The sequence below is a fragment of the Eriocheir sinensis genome, chromosome 62, assembly GCF_024679095.1.
Source record: "Eriocheir sinensis breed Jianghai 21 chromosome 62, ASM2467909v1, whole genome shotgun sequence".
Lineage (NCBI taxonomy): Eukaryota > Metazoa > Arthropoda > Malacostraca > Decapoda > Varunidae > Eriocheir > Eriocheir sinensis.
Genome location: NC_066570.1, coordinates 6,484,179 through 6,504,146, shown reverse-complemented (window position 1 = coordinate 6,504,146; position 19,968 = coordinate 6,484,179). Strand labels below are relative to the sequence as shown.

At 43.6% G+C, this 19,968-nt stretch overlaps 3 protein-coding genes across 3 annotated transcripts in view; 2 read left to right on the top strand and 1 right to left on the bottom strand.

Moving 5' to 3' along the window:
* The first annotated feature begins 3,103 nt into the window (after positions 1-3,103).
* LOC126986695 (uncharacterized) lies at positions 3,104-6,328 on the top strand. Its single transcript, XM_050843051.1, has 4 exons — positions 3,104-3,531; positions 4,609-4,910; positions 5,167-5,296; positions 5,886-6,328. The coding sequence occupies exons 2-4, from the start codon at positions 4,619-4,621 to the stop codon at positions 6,313-6,315; spliced, it is 852 nt and encodes a 283-aa protein (XP_050699008.1). The 5' UTR covers positions 3,104-3,531; positions 4,609-4,618; the 3' UTR covers positions 6,316-6,328.
* Positions 6,104-8,715, bottom strand: LOC126986693 (putative nuclease HARBI1). The gene is made up of 4 exons (XM_050843050.1): positions 7,777-8,715; positions 6,879-7,193; positions 6,605-6,655; positions 6,104-6,244 (listed from the first exon to the last, which is right to left on the bottom strand). Exons 1-3 carry the CDS (start codon positions 8,520-8,522, stop codon positions 6,643-6,645), a joined length of 1,074 nt encoding a protein of 357 aa, XP_050699007.1. The 5' UTR covers positions 8,523-8,715; the 3' UTR covers positions 6,104-6,244; positions 6,605-6,642.
* An 8,950-nt stretch (positions 8,716-17,665) lies between these two features.
* Positions 17,666-19,968, top strand: part of LOC126986556 (uncharacterized) — a 4,746-nt gene continuing 2,443 nt past the window's right edge. The window contains exon 1 of the mRNA XM_050842823.1: positions 17,666-17,787. Within this exon, the coding sequence (XP_050698780.1) occupies positions 17,666-17,787 (122 nt within the window). The remainder of the gene's footprint in view (positions 17,788-19,968) is intronic.

The following is a 19,968-nucleotide window of genomic DNA, read 5'->3' as shown; positions in this document are numbered from 1 at the left end:
TGTTTCGATCCATCTATCTATCTATCTATCTATATCCCTCTCCATCACCTCTCTACCTCTATATCCCTTCCCCTCCATCCATCCTTACATTTGCTTCTCTCCTTCCTCTCATCCTTCCCTCCTTGCCTTCATCCTTCCCTCCCTCCCCTCATCCTTCCCTCCTTCCCTTCATCCTTCCCTCCTTGCCTTCATCCTTCCCTCCTTCCCCTCATCCTTCCCTCCTTCCCCTCATCCTTCCCTCCTTCCCCTCATCCTTCCCTCCTTCCCCTCATCCTTCCCTCCTTGCCTTCATCCTTCCCTCCCTCCCCTCATCCTTCCCTCCTTCCCTTCATCCTTCACTCCATGCCGTCCTCCTTCACTCCTTCCCCTCATCCTTCCCGCCTTCCCCTCATCCTTCCCTCCTTCCCCTCATCCTTCCCTCCTTCCCCTCCTCCTTCTCTCCTTGCCTTCATCCTTCCCTCCTTCCCCTCATCCTTCCCTCCTTCCCCTCATCCTTCCCTCCTTCCCCTCATCCTTCCCTCCTTCCCCTCATCCTTCCCTCCTTACCCACAACCATCCCTCCTTCCCCACATCCTTCCCTCCGTCCCCACCTCCTTCCCACATTCCCATCATCCTTCCCTCCTTGCCTTCATCCTTCCCTCCCTTCCTCCTGCCGCCCCTCCGCCCCGCCTCACTTTTTCTCCTTCCAGCCCCCCTCCTCCTCCTCCTCCTCCACCACCACCGCCGCCGCCGCCACCTCAAAGGCTCCTCTCATTAGGGCACCGCCGCCTCCCTAATTGGCTGCACACATCTTCGACCCTCTCACTTTTTCTCCTTTTTTTCGCTCTTTTTCCCTCCAGTCCACGAGTACCCCGCGCCCTTCCTTCCCTCCCCTCCCTCCCTCCCTTTTCTACCTTTCCTTCCTCCCTCTCTCTCCCTCCCTCGTTTCTTCCCGTTCTCGCCTCTCAACCCATGCACCCTTTCACGCTTTTCACTCCTCTATCTCCTTTTTTTTTATTTATATTCTCTATGTCTGTTTCGTCTTTTTTCCTTTCTGCAGCTTTCTTTTTTTTCTTGTTTATTATTATTACGTATGTTTTTATTTTTATTTTAATTGTCTGTTTGTTTAGTTTTCTTTTACTCTGTTTTTTTTTTTTTTGTTTATGTACTTTTTTATTCTTGTTTTGTTCTCTATTCATTAACTCTATTCATTAACTCTTTCATTAGTTCTTTTTATTTTTATTTTCTTTACTCATATTTTCAACTCGCTTCCTCTTTTCTCCTTTTTTTTCCTTTCCTTTTTCCTTTTTCATCTTTCCTTTTCCTTTCCTTCTCTGCTGCTTCACTTGAGACCTTTTTAATCGTGACAAAGTTCTACGTTCACACACACACACACACACACACACACACACACACACACACACACACGCATCACTTCCCCCATAAACCATTCGACACTCGCTCTCTGCAGTGGCGGCAAAAAACGTTCACATACACACACACACACACACACACACACAGACCTAACCATAACCAACTAGGACAAGATGCACGACTTTCCCACGAGAGGGAGGGAGGGCGGGCGGGAAGGGTACAGGGTCGGCAAAGGGAGGGAGGGGAGAGAAAGACCTGCTATGTAACGTGCAGTGTTGCATTTTTTCCCCTTCAATGGCGGTTCCTCAGGTGTTGTGTTGCAGGAGGGAGGGAGGGAGGGAGAGGGAGGACTGATAGGAAGGGAGGGAGAGGGAGGACTGGTAGGAAGGGAGGGAGAGGGAGGAGGGGTAGGAGGGTGTTGAGGGAAAGTTAAGGTTGGAAGAAAGGAAACATGGAAACATGGAAATGCAGGCAACAGAAAGCCTATTGGCTCATTACGAGGTTGCCCGCTTTGGTGATTTAATCTGCTCGACAGCCACTTGGGGCTTGAGGAGCAGATGAAAGCACCTCGACATTGAGGAGCAGATGAAAGCACCTCGACATTGAGGAACAGATGAAAGCACCTCGTTATTCAGTTTACTCCCGACACAACAAAGTGACGGTCGATTCTACATTTGAAGGAGTTGATGGTATTCGCATTTACTACTTCTGAAGGAAGATTGTTCCAGTGGCGGATGACTCGGTTTGAAAAGAAACTCCTTCCGATGTCTGTGTTACATCGACCAGACTGAATGGGTAAACCGTTCTTTCTAGTTCTTGAGTTGGTTTGCAGTTCAAAGAATTTGGAGTAATCGACGTTATTGAATTTTTTCAGATACTTGAAGACTTTAATCATATCCCCTCGTAGGCGTCTTTTCTCCAATGTAAAGAGAATATTGTAACCATTAATGAACTTTTCAGTAGTCGCGACACACCAGAAACGCATGATTAAGGATGAGGGTAATGGTGGGCCTTATATGCTCTAGCTGCGCGTGGCCTCGGTGCTCATCTCTGTCGCATTGGCCCTGGAGCCCGTGTGACATCCGGGTTACCACAGTTTACCTTACACAGGCTTCCCCAGGTGTCATTTATCGACCAGCCTGAAAGGGAGGAAGAATAACTGGGTGAGCTGCACGCCGACTGCCCGGGATGGGATTCAAAGCCGGGCACACGGTTTCGTAGCTAGGCACGCTAACCACTGCACCACGGAGAGGCTGAAGGATAAATGGAGTAAATTAGAAGATAGATTATTAAGAATAGATATGATCGGGAAAAAAAAACGAAGATAAAGTAAAAATCAAAATATAGTGACGTTGTTAAATTTCGATTATTACGTGAATTATGTAAAAAGGAATAAACTTTCGGCATAAATACGTTAACCTTCTCTGCAATGTATATTCTGATGTGTTCAGCGCCAGCATTTTTTTCTTTTTTTTTCCTTTATTTAACTGTTTATTTGCTTTCTTTTTTCCCTTTGAGCTACCTCCCCTAATGAAAAAAAAGCACAAACAACTCTTGGGAAAAAAAACTACACCTTTGAAAATGAGACGTACAAATGTTGACCTAAGAAAAGCTGGACTGGTCTGAATGATACTACTAAGCTTACCTCCTCTAATGAAAAGAAAGAAAAAAAAAGGCACAAACAACTCTTGGGAAAAAAAACTACACCTTTGAAAATGAGACGTACAAATATTGAGCTGAGAAACGCTTGCTGGTCTGGGCCCATATCCACGAAAGTGTCTAAGGCCGATGCTACTTAAGCACAAAATCATACATAGCTTATGGTCAACGAGTTAGGGCCGTTGTAACTTATCGTGCTTAGACCATTCTCTGTTGATGTCGCTCGTCTCGCTAGAACGCACAGCGAGCAAAATTTCGACATGAATCATGTTAAATAAAACATAGTTATACTTACATTTTCTTTGTTTTTTATTTTAATAATTTTACAATACAATTTTTGACCAAATAACACGGAGTGAATGACAGTATTTCTTGGAAAAGAAAAATATTAAAATACATTCCCGTTGGAAACGAGAATTTGTGTAAACAAACAGTCACCAGCTCAGTCACCCTGTACAACCTGCCTTCGGCGTTGTGTGTTCCAACTCTACCAGATCTCCTCCTGTCCTACAATACCAGGTAAGGCTTGAAGGTATTAAAAATATTGCTTAATGGTATTTTATAGGAAAACTTGAAAAGATCATTCCAGTATAAGTTAGTCAATTCGTTCACATGGTGGAGTCAGTTTGCCCACTCGGTTGAGTCACTTCACCCTTTCTCGATTAATTCCTTTGGTTGTTTTTAATTTACGGTAATATGCCCTAAGACGAAAAAAGAAGTGCACCACTTGAAATAAGACATGTTTTCAGACACTTCTTCTATACCCTTTTTTGTGCAAATGACTCCACGTGTTCAGCGGGCTACCAACGGTTACGAGTGCGTGATTGTGAGGTTGAAGATGGGGTTTGAGTTTAGCTACAATACTTAAAGAAGGTGATATTTAGCAATAAGAAATGCACAAATGGTTGTATTTTAACAGAAATAACACTCTTGGGGAAATTCCCTAGGGTGCTGTTTCTAAGTCGTTGCACAAGACAACAGTCACATTTCTGTGTTGTGTGCATAACAGTACAACCATTAGTGCTTCTATTGCTATCTGCACATATGATGTATATGTTAATATTTACCATTGGTTAAATTTAACATATGTGCGAATGATACTTAACCTAACTAACCTAACCTAGACCTTAGCCTAACCTAACCTATAGTGACATGCATTTCTTAAGAGTATTCGCTGCAATATGTTTTACTTTTATAAATCAAATAACGTTTTACCACATGATTTATGTAGTCAATACTACTTGCAGGCAAAAGAACTCATGAGTGTGGGTGAAATGACTTACCTTTTTTTGGGCAAACTGACATGTGGGCGAAATTACTGTAATCCATCTAACCTACATCATCATGTGGATCTGCTCATTCTGGCTATCTTTAATTATATATATATATGTATATATATATATATATGTATATATATATATATATATATATATATATACATATATATATATATATATATATATATATATATATATATAGATATATATATATATATATATATATATATGGTAAAGGTTCAGCAGAGCTACAGCGCCTTAATTTGGCTCTAATTTCTTCCACTCCGTACAAATTTTATGAATATTTAAATCCTTGCAGTTGTCCAACGATGGAAGCCACTCCACCCAGTAAACGGAATAGGAAGGCAAACTGGGGGGAGAAAGAAACTTTCCGCCTGGCAGATATGTACATGGATGAGGTACAAACCTTGAAGTCCAGCTTCAAGATGCCGGGAGTTTCAAACAGGAAGAAACATGAGATATGGGAACAAATAGCCGAGGAGTTGAATAACTCATTCAACAACTACAGGACCTCGGCTGAAGTGAAGAAACGCTGGTTCTTCATAAGTTCCCGGTCTCGGCAAAAAATCCAGCGATTCCGTGAGGAACGGAATAGGACAGGTGAGTTCATTTTCTAATTTTTGTTTAAATCTTATCTAACGGTGTTATACACTTAACAGACCGAACTTAAAATGGTACACCTCCATATCGAGAAATTAACTGAGTTCACGGAATTGCATTTTTTTCTCATTCATCCATTAACTTATTACATTTTTTATCTCAGCTGAAAACTATAGATTTTCAGGACGTACCTGTCCCTCTACAACCTTTGTATTCAGAGAAATGCAGTATACATTACCATGTGTCCATTTTTTAGGTGGTGGTCCTCCTCCCCCTCCACTGGATCCCATTGACGAACTGATTGAGGATATTCTGGGACCAGACAGCAAAACAATAATGGGTGAGCCTCAAGTCGATGATCTGATGGATGTCCTGCGTGCTGACATGTGAGTAGTTATTTCTTTCCTGTGTTCATTTTATATGAATCACTCCCCTGCTCTACCCTTTACCGCTTCCTTAAACTGACTCCACTCCACCTCAACGACACCTACCTCTTTGTCTCTTTCTTCCCTTCATTCTATACTCAAATTCTGCAGCTTTACCCTCTTTGCTCAACTCCCTAATTTCTCTGAACCTCTCTTAATTTTACCCCAAATACTAGAACATAGATTCTAATTTATGCTTATTTTTCAATCAAAGCAATGTTATTGAAATAACCATTTTGGGTAAAATATTACTTCCATATTCATATTTCTATTCATTGTGATTAAGGCTTCATTCAATAAAAAGAAAGGAAATTACTGTCAGTCAGTTGTTTATATCATTCATTAAATTTTTTTTACACAAGGCGCCGGCCAAAGGCACAGCAAAAATTAGTAAAGAATATAAGATAGATTGTGTTCATGTAAGGTAATATAGTGTATAGATTATATAATGTAGTATACTATTCTAGGAGTGATTTCACTATGCTGGCAGGTGTGTCCTTGCATCTTCCAAGCTTGTACACCATGTAATGATTAAATCCATTGCTTGCAGAAAGGACGTGAGACCTGCTGCAGGAGGAGCAACAGCAGATCCGTTGGTCAGTTTCAATAGCCACGAATCTGCAGATGCACCAACTGTAATATATGTTGATGCATCTGCAGAAGAAGCGCTTCCCCCTTCATCCACCCCCTCAGAAGATCCCACCACGGGACAAATGGGAGCTGTAAGGGCAGTGGAGTCTGCTGCCCAGGAACACAAGGCAGCTGCTCAGGCAGTGGCATCCGCTGCACGGGCCCAAGAGGCAGCTGCCCGAGCACAGGAGTCCGCTGCGAGGGCCAAGGAGTCCGCTGCGAGGGCCAAGGAGTCCGCTGCGAGGGCCAAGGAGGCAGCTATGCGGGCCAAGGAACAGGCTGCCAAGGAGAAAATTGAGGCCATGAGGCTTAAAGCTAAATACTATAAATTTAAACTAGAAAATAAATAAACATACAACCAAATACTACTTCTGTTATTTCTAACATTATTAAACTATTATAAGCTTAGTTCTCATATGTATTGTAATTTGTACTTATACTGACACTGTTTTTTTTGCATAGTTTCTGACTATACAATTAGAATTTTGACTGTGGAAAGATATACTATGGTGAAGCTTTCTAGTCTCCTTTTAGAAAACAATCATAAGAAGGTCATCAGAAATTGTGGTTAGGAGATGAGAGACTATGCTAATGGGAATTTAAATTTATCATAATGCATTAAAAGGTAGGAAACATTACCAAGGTAGGTACACGAGGCCCTGTTGGAGGACGTTCCATCAGTCCTCATTGCTGAGAAGAGAAATGATGACATTAAGAGAAATGTATAAAATCAATGTGAAGCAAGTATAATTATTTATCTATTTTTATCGATCATATCTATTTTTCCATCTCTCACCTGTTCACCCATCCGTCCCACTCCCCACTACCACCTTCATCTCATTAGTGATCTTCCAATAAGTAATTAATTAAATTAGAACATAATACCAGTTTCTCTTGCAAAGATTCAACTTACCTGAAATGCAAGGTGCAGAATGCATCCTGATAGGCACGACCCTCATTACGGTGACCACCGGGCGCATTGGCAGGTTCTTCTGCAGCATCATTTAATGGCACTGGGACTTGTGCCTCTGCACCCATTGGTTGCTCGTCATCCAGAGGAAGAGGAAGATTCCTATCCTTGCAAATATTGTGCAGCATTCCACACACATGAATGATTTTGCACACCTTGAGGGGGGGCCTCAATCGTACCTCACCATGCAAAACATGAAATCGGCGTTTGAGTTGTCCAATTCCACGTTCAACAATACTGCGTGTAATTTTGTGAGACCTGGATGAATAACAATGGTAATTAATTGTAATTAATTGTTGTACGTTGTTGTCCTAGTGGTAATCTTGTTGAGTTAGTCTACACTTCATATGATGAGTTAGTGGTTATCAAAGTTTCAGCAAAAAATATACAGGACAAAATTTGGGACTCAACTCTCAGTGGCCGATTCCAGGCAAATAGTAATTTAACTTTGAGCACAGGTTAAGGTTTTTAATGCATAGGGCGTTGAGTCAGATTTAGTACTAAATACACCCCATTCCCAGTGTTAGTTCTTACCAGTCTCACTGACTAAACTACTTATAAACGTTATATCACGTTATATATATATATATATATATATATATATATATATATATATATATATATATATATATATATATATATATATATATATATATATATATATATAACTTATGTTACCAAGCCCAATACTATCTTTCCGAAATGAAACTTAATCCAACCTAACCAAACTTAACCTAACTACTACTAATACTGTCTACTACTACTACTAATACCACTGCTGCTGCTGCTGCTACTGCTATCAATAATAATAATAATAATAATAATAAGACAATGTATTTACCTATTATATCGTGACTGAGGTCCAGGCAGTGGACGCAGATAAGGTGTAAGGAGCCATGTCTTGCTGGGGTACCCACTGTCTCCAAGCAAGTGACTTCCTGCTGGCACATATCCTCCGTCAAACAATCTTGACAATCCACTGCTGTTCAAGATACGTGCATCATGCACTGACCCTGGCCACTTGGCAAGAATGTCCAATATTCGATAATTGGCATCAAATACAACTTGGACATTCATGCTGTGATACCCCTTCCGGTTCACATACACTTCTTCTTGATCCCTCGGTGCCACAATTCGGATGTGTGTGCCATCAATGGCACCTACGATGTTAGGGAAATTGGCTATAGCAAAGAATTCTGCTTTCTTTCGGTCAGCGCTGTCTTGGGTGACAGGAAAAGTTATGAACCTCTTGAGGACATTAACATCTGCAAGGGCGTCTATAGTTTTACTGATGGCTCTGCTGATGCTGGACTGTGAGGGGCCAAGGTCATCACTGCTACATTGTTGCATTTTGCCAGTAGCAAGATATCTTAAGGTTATGAGAACCTTCAACTCCGGGGTGAGCGGGTTAGACCTGTTGGTATCACTCTTCAGCGCTGCCCTTACAAGGTTGGTAACAAATAATATACCTTCCCGGTCTAACCTGTACCTCTTGATGAGCTCAGCATCATTAAGTTCATTTAGAACGTCCTTTCTAAGGTAATTATTCCCTGGCTGATGTGGTTGTTGCTCTTGTGGCGCTGCCATCTTGATTGTTTACGTTCAAATCCATCGTCCTTAAGGGCTGGTGAGACAGGGTCCAGCCTGTTTTACCGCTAAGCACGATGTTAGGGCCGTCGAAAAATTTTATGTACGACGTCAGGCAAGTTAGGCACGATAGCCGCCATTTTATTTTGCTATGGACGACGGCATCGGCCTAAGACACTTTCGTGGATACCGGCCCTGAATGATACGAATAAGCTTACCTCCTCTAATGAAAACAAAAAAGGCACAAACAACTCTTGGGGAAAAAAACTACACCTTTGAAAATAAGACAAAATTTAATGTTAAGCTGAGAAAGGCTTGGCTGGTCTGAATAATACAACTAAGCTTACAAGGGCCCTGATATGCCTTTGAGTGACTTGTTCATGAGGCAAAGAGCGGTAACGGTACGGTGGTCTTCATGGGAGGGGGGGAAGGGAAGGGAAGAGGAGGCAAGAAGGAATGAGCAATAAGGAAAAATAAGGAGAATAAAGAGGTTGACGGGAAGGATATTTGTTTACTTGTTTGTTTGTTTGTGTATGTGGTGTGTGTGTGTGTGTGTGTGTGTGTGTGTGTGTGTGTGTGTGTGTGTGTTCGGGTGTCATAATCATAATCATACTCTGACTCATCATAATAGTCATCATCATCATCATTATCATCATCTTACTCATCATTATAGTCATCATCATCATCTTCATCACTTTACATATCATCATAATCATCCTCTTACTCATCATCATCATCATCATCATAGCATCGTTGAAATCCCTGAAAGACGTTTGCTTTGTTTGTACTCCTTGATTGAAATTCCCACAGGTATTATTATTATTATTATTATTATTATTATTATTATTATTATTATTATTATTATTATTATTATTATTATTATTAAAAAGGAACAACATTCAGGATCATAATCATTCCTATCAGAGAGAGAGAGAGAGAGAGAGAGAGAGTTCATTAACCAGAATAACCCATTTGATCAATCTTTCCTTCTACCACCAGAGACTGCAACTTACCCAACTGCACATCCTTCCTCTCCTCCTCCTCCTCGTCCTCCTCCTCCTCCCCTCCCTTAACTGCCTTCTGCGGGGCGGTGGGGCGGGCCGGGGCGGGGCAGGGCTGTCGTGGGAAGGTCCTGCATCGTCTGCAATCTAGCCTTTGAAAACTTTGGCCTCTCTCTCAAAGGACGAATGCAGCAAAGATTTCAACCACCATCACCACCACCACCACCACCACCGCCACCACCACCATCACCACCACCAAGAGGAGAACCATTGCCCCGCCTACCCTACCTTACCTCACCTCCTCCTCTGCCTTCTCTCCTTTCCCCCTCCTCCTCCTCCTCCTTCTTCTCCCCTTCCCCCCTCCTTACCTTCCTTTCCTCTCCTCTCCTCTCCTCTCGCTCAATGCAACTCTAACGGCGAGGCATTGCTGCATTTTTTACCTCCTCCTCCTCCTCCTCCAGTGATGCATTCTCGATCCTCATTGGTGGACGGCGTGGGAGCAGTGGCCAATCACATGACCTTCCTGCATCTTTTTTTTTTCTTTCTCCCCTGCATCTCTCTCTCTCTCTCTCTCTCTCTCTCTCTCTCTCTCTCTCTCTCTCTCTCTCTCTCTTGGTTTTTTGGAGGGTGTAAGTGTTTTTTTATCATCATCATCATCATCATCATCATCACCATCATCATCATTACTTACCTATATTTATTTTTTCAAAGCATCATCATTGTCATCATCATTTTCGTTAGGCATGTCATCACTTTTATTTGTGTCATCATCATCATCATCATCTTGTCAGTCAGTCATTCTTACATTTTTATTTTTATTTCCTTTACTTTTTTTTTTTTTTACAACATTCATCATCATCATTTCCACTTACCTTCTTCATCTCCTTCCGTCGTCACCACCACCATCATCACCACCACCACCTTACCTTCTCTTATCTTGCTCCCCTTCACCACCACCACCACCATCAATAACTATCACCGCCACTATAACATCAACAATAAGAACCACCAACCACCACCACCACCACCACCACCACAACAACAACAACATAGTAACCATCATCATCATCATCATCATCATCACCTTCACTAACACGATTTCAATTCCTTCACCACCACCACCACCACCACCACCACCACCAACAACAACAACAACCAGAACACAAAGAAAACATAGAGAATAGCGACAGTAGAGATAGAAAAGCCAGGTAGATGAAAGAAACAAAGAAATATCCTAAAAAAAAAAAAAAAAGTTCCTAAGTATACCAGCCCTTGCTTCCTCTTCTTCCTCCTCTTCCTGGTCCTCCTGCGCTCTCTCTCTCTCTCTCTCTGTGGTGGTGGTGGTGGTGATGCAGGCTGTGTAGGGGGGGAAGGGGGTCGTGGGAAGAGGCTTGCATCTCTGCACATCAGCTATTGAAAACTTTGGACCCCGTAAGAAAGGCGGAATGCATCAAAGATTTCCTCTCCTCTACCTCCTCCTCTGTGCCCTCAACCTTGCATGCTCCTCCTCCTCCCTCCTCTCCCTTCCCTCCTCCTCCTCTCCTCCCTACCCTTCCTTCCCTTATTCCTCATTCCCCTCCCCTCCTCCTCCTCCTCCTCCTCCTCCTCTGCAGTGTCGGGAAGTGCATCGTGTTTTTGCTCCTCTCCTCCTTTCTTCCTCTTCCCTCCTCTCCATCTTGTCTGTGATTGGCGCAGAGTCACCCCTCATCACCCAATAGCAGCTCAGTGGGTAGTAGGTCTGCAACTGTAGTCTCCTCCTCCTCCTCCTCTTCCTCCTCCTTCTTCTTCTTTTTCTTCTTCTTCTTCTTCTTCTTCTTCTTCTCCTCCATCTCCTCCTCCTTCTCTTCCAGTTTTTTTTTTTTTTAAGCATTGCACATATGAACTCTCCTTACTTTCTGATCCTTCTAAATGATCCTTCCTACCTTTCTCCTTCACTCTTGTCTTTTTTTTTCTTTACATTCTTTTCTTCCTCGATTGTCATTTTCGTCCACTTTCTCCCTCACTTTCTCGTCCTCGTCCTCATCGTTATCAGAAGCTCGCTATATACAAGTCATTATAATCATCTCCACTACCTCCAGTTTCTTTCTCTTCAACACCACCAACACCAACACCAACAATAACAACAACAGCATCACCACCACCACCACCAACACCACCACCACCACCACCAACAACAACAACAACAACGCCACCACCAACACCAACAACAACAACAACAATGCACAGACCAAGGGCTAGCGTGCCAAAGAAAAGCAAGTTATCAGAGCCTTTCCGTACCTTGTTAATGTTTTTTTTGTCTCCTGCATCTCTAAAAATAACAAAATAAAACCGGTTATTAGTCCTTCTTTTTCTCTATTATCTTCTCTTGTGTTCTCGCTCATGTCCTTCCTATGTAGACGCACAAGAGCAGTTTCCAAGCCTTTCATCCTCCTTATTCCTTTTTATCTTCCTTTCTTTCTTTATTTCTACCTAAAGTTTTTTAATCTTCCTCTATCTAGCTATAGCTTTTTTTATGTTCCTCTTCATTCACCTTCCAATTAAGCCTCGCATGTTATTCTTTTCCTAGCTATTGTAACGTCCCTGTGTCCTGTCCTCTGCCCAAGCCCGTGTACACAAGAGCAGGTAGCCGGCCGAGCCTCTCCCCTCCCCGCTATTCCTGTATTGTTAGACGCTCCCTTCTCTTCCATCCATCATTTCTAAAGGCAAAATAAGAGGTCAAACGCGTCTCCATGGGTGTTTCTTTACGTTCACGGTACAGAGGAAGGGTCAGACTACCACCAGGGTCATAAAACTGCCCCTGGAAATGCCCACAAACTCCACGAAAGCCTTGATAAATGTATGTGCATGCTTGGGCGCCGGAAGGGTTAAGAATATGACCCTAAACTCCTCCGCCCTGTCCCTCCCTCCCTGTACCCTCCCTGCACCGCCACCGTCCCTCGCTGCAGCCTAGGCGTGCATACCCAGGCCGATTGTGTACTTACCTGTGCCCTGTTTTTGCGCCGCCTGGGAACTTGTATGCATCTGCACTCTCACTTATACCTCTCGCCCCTCCCTGGTCTCGTTTTCGTTATCTCGCTCTTCACTCATTTTGGTTCTCTTCTTCTTGCTGTCGCCTTGTCCTCGTTGGTCCCGTTCTCGTTATCTCGCTCTTCACTCGTCTTGGTTCTCGTCTTCTTGCTCTCGCCCTTCACTGTCGTCCTCGTCTTGTCCTCGTTCGTTCCCTTCACTCTCAACTTCGTCCTCGTCCTAGTCCTCTCCCTTCGCCTTCTCCCTCTTCCTACGCCCTTTCGTCCTCGTCTTCTCGTCTCCGTTCTCGTTCTCGCCCTCTTGCTACGCCCTCTCGTCCTCGTCTTCTCGTCTCCGTTCTCGTTCTTCTCGTCTCCGTTCTCGTCCTCGTCCTCTTCCTGCGCCCTCTCGTCCTCGTCTTCTCGTCTCCGTTCTCGTCCTCGCCCTCTTCCTTCGCCCTCTCGTCCTCGTCATCTCGCCCTTATGCATTGCGACCCAAACCGCGGCGGCCACAATGTCCCTCTCCTGTGTATTCCTCTATAACCCCTGTGCAACACCTACCTACCTACCTCCTCTTCCTCTCCCTCCTCCCTCTCTGTCCCTCCCTTCCCTCCCTCCCTTTTTCACTGCCTCCTTTTTTTCTCCTTGGCATCTTGAATTTAGCTACATGGCTGATCTTGTTTTGCGTGCCCAGCCGTAACGTAGCAGAAGTCCCCTAAACCCCCGATCTACCGACCCTCCTCCTTCTCCGCTCCTCCTTTCTCTCTCTTTATCCTCCTCTCTTTTGCCTTACTCCCTGATACTCTTTCCTGTTCTCTCGCTCTCTCATTCTCCTCTACCACCACTTTCTTTTTTTCTTTTTCTCTCGTTCTCCATCTGCACTTTTCCCTGTTCTTTCTCTTCTATATTCTCTTCCTCTGTTCTTCCCTTCTCCTCTTACCCCACCTTCCTTATACTCCTGTTCTCTCGCTCTCTCATTCTCCTCTACCACCACTTTCTTTTTTTTCTTTTTCTCTCGTTTTCCCTCTGCACTTTTCCCTGTTCTTTCTCTCCTATATTCTCTTCCTCTATTCTTCCCTTCTCCTCTTATCCCACCTCCCTTATACTCCTGTTCTCTCGCTTTCTCATTCTCCTCTACCACGACCATCACTTGTTTTTCTTTTCTCTGGTTCTCTATCTGCACTTTTTCCTGTTCTTTCTCTTCTATCCTCTTCCTTTCTTCCTCTCTTATCTCTCTTCCTCCTGTTCCTCTACCTCTTTTTCCTCTATTTTCCCTTTCTCTTATTCACTCTCTTCTCTCTTCACTTTCACCACCATGTCATTTTTTTTCTCTTCTCTTGTTCTCCCACTGTACCTTTTCCTTGTTCTTTCTCTTCTATATTCTTCTCTCTCTTCTTCCCTTCTATTACCCTACCTCTCACGTCTCTCTCTTCCTCTCTTTTCCCTTTCTCTTATTCACTCTTCTTCACTTTCACTACCACGTCACTTTTTTTCTCTTCTCTTATTCTCCCACTGTACCTTTTTCCTGTTCTCTTCTTTATCCTCTTTTCTCTTGTCTTTTCCTTTATTTCCTCCCCTCTTTTTCTCTTGTATCCTTTCAACACCATCACCACCAACTGCACTTTTTCCTCCCTCTCTCGTTCTCTTTCCTTTCCCCCCTTTTCCACGGGTTCTTTTCTCTTTTTTTCCCCGTCTTTTCTCTCCTACCCTTTCTCCTCGCTTCCCTAATGTGGGCTGGGGTGGGCTTGTGTGTGTGTGTGTGTGTGTGTGTGTGTGTGTGTGTGTGTGTGAGTTTCTCCGTCTGAAGGCGTGTTTTTTGTGTTTAATTGCGGCAGTGGATTAGTTTTTTTTTTTTTTTCTCCCTCCCTCCGTGTGTGTTTGTGTATGTGTGTTGAGGTGCATGTAAGTGGTTGGGAAACGTGGCTAATTCTGGTTTGATGTATAGAAAGTGACATCTATTGAGAGGGACCCAACACGTGTAACTGGTAAAGGATAATCAATAGGGTTTAGTTGAGAGTATTTGAGTATTTAATGGTGAGTTAGGGAGTTAGATATCTATGGGGAGTGTAGTGTTAGTCTTGTGTTGACGTGAAGAAAGTGATATCTATTGAGAGGGACCCAACACGTGTAACTTGTAGAGGATAATCAATAGGGTTTAGTTAGAGAGTATTTGAGTATTTTAATGGTAAGTTAGGGAGTTAGATATCTATGGGGAGTGTAGTGTTAATCTTGTGTTAGCGTGAAGAAAGGGATATCTATTGAGAGGAGCCAACACGTTTAACTGGTTAAGGATAATCAATAGGGTTTAGTTAGAGAGTATTTGAGTATTTAATGGTGAGTTAGGGAGTTAGATATCTATGAGGAGTGTAGTGTTAAGCTTGTGTTGGCGTGAAAAAAGTGATATCTGTTAATTAAGGGTTAACACATATACTAATTATTTTATGTTAACTGTTGGGGTTTAGATAGATTGGCGAATAAGTGGAGTTTATATGAGGAGAATATGATGTTTTTTTTTTTTTTTTTTTTTTTTTTTTTTTTTTATTAATTTTATATTGATATGGAAATAGTGACGTACATGAATTAATAAGACTAACACTTGTAACTTGAAAATTGTTTATTATTAGAAATTTAAGAGATCAAGATATAGCAAGTGGGTTTAGCAGCCTGCAAAAAGGATCAGTGTTAATATTTGTGTGGACGTTGATAAAATGACATGTATTTAACTACGGCTAACACTTATAAACTCATGATGTTGTCGAGATAGAACTTTCCAACAAAATCCAAACTTTCCCACGTTCCAGTTAACAGACAAAAAAAAATGGTGTTCTGCTCGCCTCGTGTTGAGTTTGAACTGAATTTAAGTTTCCAAATGAGATTGCAGACTATTTCCACTAATTTATGCGTACCTACAGAAACTTAATGTATGTAGGTTGAGAAATACATGACTAAAAAAAACAAAAATAAATAAATAAATGAATAAATAGTAAATAAGAAATACAAAGAGAGAGAGAGAGAGAGAGAGAGAGAGAGAGAGAGAGAGAGAAAACACGTTATTATTTTTTTTCTCTAAGTTCTCCTATCATGTCATTATCTCTATCATGTTTATAGAAAAAAAATATGTCAGAGTAAATATTTTGTTTACGAAAAAGAAAACTAAATAATTTCAGAGGTTTAAACGTATTCTTTCCCTTAACATGACGAGGGTGGCCGGATACTTCTTGCTTCAACGCTGCGTAAACTCCATGTAACCAACTCACTCCTCTTCGTCACCAAAGCCTGCAGCTCCACCAAAACTGCACAGCCCTCTCCTCCCTTGGCCCTACCCGCTCAGTCCCTCCCTGGGCAGCGCGGGGCGGGGCGGGGCTGTCGTGGGAAGGCCCTGCATCGTCTGCAATCTAGCCTTTGAAAACTTTGGCCTCTCTCTCAAAGGACGAATGCAGCAAAGATTTCAACCACCATCACCACCACCACCACCACCACCACCACCACCACCACCACCACCATCAGTTATACCAGCATTGCCCCGCCCAGCACTCCTCTCCCTCCCTTCCTTCTTCCCTCCCTCTCCCTCCCGTCTTCGAAACCCCAAGTAAGGGCATCGCCACGCCTTTGGGACACGTTCATGGCCATGGGTTGATGCTTGGGAGGGGCAGGACGGGGCATGGGTATAGTGGAGGCAGGTATGTGGTGCCCCAGGTCTGTCACGCCACGCTCCCTTCGTCACGGTCGCCGGCAGGAGAGTCCATCGTCCTGTAGAAGGGTATCGAACGTGGCAATGCAAGCTAGCCGAAATGCAGCCTCTTTTTTGCCCTCTTTTGCTCCTCTTTCCAGCCAGCGAACCTCTGCCTCTTCACCCCCTCCCTCCTTCTCTTCTCTCTCCCTCCCTCCGCCCTGCATTCCCTCCCCTCATTGGTCGTTGCATCCCGGCAGTCAGCCAATCACAGCCTCGCAGTTCAAACGACGAGGATAAAAATTTGGTGTTTTTTTGGTTGATGTCTACAGCAATGCATCGGGTTACTACTTCCTGTACGTGTGTGAGTGTGTGTGTGTGTGTGTGTGTGTGTGTGTGTGTGTGTGTGTGTGTGTGTGTGTGTGTGTGTGTGCCGAAAATCGTGCCATTGTGGACATTAGCAGGCTTATAACATTCATTTGCATTAGTACACACACACACACACACACACACACACACACACACACACACACACACACACACACACACACACTGTAATTGTTATCTCCAAAATAACTGAATAAGAATGAAAAATGAAATAAAGAAAATAAGTAAACTAAGAAAAACGTCAATTTAACTTAAGAAACTGCTTTTAACCATTCGAAAGTGTCACTCACTCATTCACTCACTCACTCACTCACTCACTCAATTAGTTAGTCAGTTAATGCATAAAAGTTCAATAACTTATTAGTTCATCAATCTCGTATTTAGCCGTTTAAGCATTCAGTTTATAATCAGACAAATGAATCGGGTAATCAGTCAGTCATTCAATCAGACAGTTAGTCAGCAAAGGTATAAGTGAATCCGTATGATTAATTAATAAATCGATGAATGTTTCTATAAGTCAATCAGTATTTCAGTCAGCACAACACAACACTACACACAGCCACACACAGCAACATTACCTCAACACAACATAACACACTCATTCGCACCAAGCAACATCACCTCAATACAAACATTACTCCCATCAACACGTAATACATCCCACTGCTCCCTCATAACGTAACACTCACATCGACTGTTCTATCTGTTCCTTTCCCTGTGCATACATCACACAACACAACACACCTAGCATGCAACACATCACCAATTCACAAACAACATAATACTTTCATCCACAAAACCTCAATACACACTCTATACCAACACAACACATTCAGCAACACAACCTCAACCCCCAGCCACATGCAATGCAATCCATCATCCCATACAACACAACACAACACATTACACCCAGCAACATTACCTCAACACACACTATTAATACAGCAACATCACCTCAACCCACATATCTTCACCCAGTAACATCACCTAACACACAATCTTCACCCAGTAACATCACCTAACACACAATCTTCATCCAGTAACATCACCTAACACAATCTTCACCAGTAACACATATAATGCAACCCAATACCCCTAAGCCAAGCCCCAGCCCCATCTCCCTCCAGCAGCATCCCGGAGCCCCCAGCATCCCTCCAGCATCCCTGCCTCCTCCCCCTGGCCCTGCAACCCTCGTGGGAAGGCTCTGCATCTCCTGCACACAACCCTTTGAAAACTTTCGCCTCCTCATGAAAGGCGAAATGCAGCAAAGATTTCTCCTGATCAATGCCTCTCTCCTCCTCCTTTCGCCTTCATCCCTGCATCTCCCTCCTCTCTCTCTCCCCTCTCTCTCCTCGTTCTCTCGTCCGAATCCTCAGGTTAGGAAATGTGGCAATGCACGTTGGTCACTCCTTGCAGGCGCAGGTGAGATGTGGTATGGGGAGCCCTCGACTGTTCTATCTGTTCCTTTCCTTTCCTTTATCCTGTAGGAGTTAGTTGAGGTCCTGCAGTGCCCTTGGAGGTGTAATATTTAGGTTAATATCCCCTGCATCGTTGCCCTGACCGTCACCGCCACCATGACCTCGAACACGTCCTATGCAAGTTGAGAGAGGAATATAGGAGGGTGTTTTTTGTGGTTTTGGGAGGGGCTTGTAGTGGGGCCGACCAATCAGCTGTTGAGGTCAGGAAATCGGGCGTGGTTAGGTGATGCCCCGCCCTCTCTGGCCCTCTCTGTTTCCTTTCTCTCTCTCTTTCTCTTTTTCATCCTCCTCCTCTCCCTCTCCCTCTCCCTCGCCGTCCCTCCCTCCCTCCCTCCCTCCCCTTCACCCTTGCTGCATCTCGGAAACTGCATCTCACTTTTGGGGGTCTTTTTTTGTTGTTGTTTTTGTTTTTGTTGTTGTTGCTGTTGTTGTTGTGGTTGTGGTTGTTGTTGTTGTTGCTGTAGTTGTGGTTGCTGCTCTTTATTTATGGGTTGATTTTTTTTTTTTTTTTTTTTTTTTTTGAGAATAGACAATCACACACATAAAAAAATAACATCAAGAATAACACTGTAAATAATATCAGTAATAACAATATAAGCAGTAACAACAACAACATTAACAACAACAACAACAACAATAAAAATAATAAAAATAATAATAACAAAAAACACTAATCATGCATCCTACCACTATCAACCACAACACCAACACCTCACCCTAATTCTGTATACAAACCATCTCATGTCACCAACCTCCACCACCACCACCATTCACTTCATAGCAACACAACACAAGACCACACCACACCTTGCACTTAATATCCACACCACAGCATGACGCAGCATAGCACATCACACAGCATAACACAGCACAATACACACTCCACACTCCGTAACACAGCATAGTGCCACGCCCCCTTTTTCTATGTCACGGCAACACACGAACACAAACACACTCACACCCACCCACACACCCACACACCCACACACGAACACAAACACACTCACACCCACCCACACACCCACACACCCACACACTAACACAAACTCATTCTCTTACACCTACCCACAAACACTCAGAAACACAAACATTAGCAAACACACCAACACAAAGACACACACACACACACATATACAAACACACCCACACACTCACCCACACTTAAACACACAAACATACCCACCTACCCCCATACACACTCATACCCACACACCTACCCACACCCACAAACACACCCACACACACCTACAAACACACCTATCCACCCACACACAAACATTAGCAAAACCACAAACACAAAGACACACATATACAAACACACCCACACATAAACGCACACAAACATACCCACCTACCCCCATACACACTCATACCCACACCCACACACACCTACAAACACACTTATCCACCCACACATAAACACACAACACAAAATACCTTCTCTCCTTCTCTCCTGAATTCTCCTCCATCCTTCTCGCTCACCACCGCCACCAAGACTGCAACTCGCTGCAGGTCACACGCTGCAGATATAATGCAAGTGCACCGCCGGGCCTGCAGTACCAGTCACCGCCACCAGCAGGTTCCTCAAGGGCGAGAACACACCCATAAACTTGCAGACTCTCTCCTCTATTGACAGGCGTGGGAAGGTAGCGACTTATGCACCACCGCACTGCACTCGACAGGTGGCCGCGCGCTCAATGCCTTCTCCTCCTCGCTACTCTTGCATACCTTTCTTTCCCTTTCCCTCTCTATGTAGCCGCAGCCTCACCCATCTCCCTCCCTTCTCACCCCTGTCCTCCTCACCCCTCCTTCCCTCTTCCCCTGCATTCGTGAGTGTTTTTTTTCCCCGATAATGAGGAGCCGATATGCATTTCCACGCACCTGCCTACCTTTCCCTCCTTCCC

Excerpts from the sequence above, each read along its gene's own strand:
- LOC126986695 (XM_050843051.1), top strand. The coding sequence starts at position 4,619 with ATGGAAGCCACTCCACCCAGTAAACGGAATAGGAAGGCAAACTGGGGG. Across the intron at positions 4,911-5,166 it reads TGAGGAACGGAATAGGACAG|GTGGTGGTCCTCCTCCCCCT; the intron begins GTGAGTTCATTT and ends TCCATTTTTTAG. Across the intron at positions 5,297-5,885 it reads GATGTCCTGCGTGCTGACAT|AAAGGACGTGAGACCTGCTG; the intron begins GTGAGTAGTTAT and ends CATTGCTTGCAG.
- LOC126986693 (XM_050843050.1), bottom strand. The coding sequence starts at position 8,522 with ATGGCAGCGCCACAAGAGCAACAACCACATCAGCCAGGGAATAATTAC. Across the intron at positions 7,194-7,776 it reads CCTCAGTCACGATATAATAG|GTCTCACAAAATTACACGCA; the intron begins GTAAATACATTG and ends TTATTCATCCAG.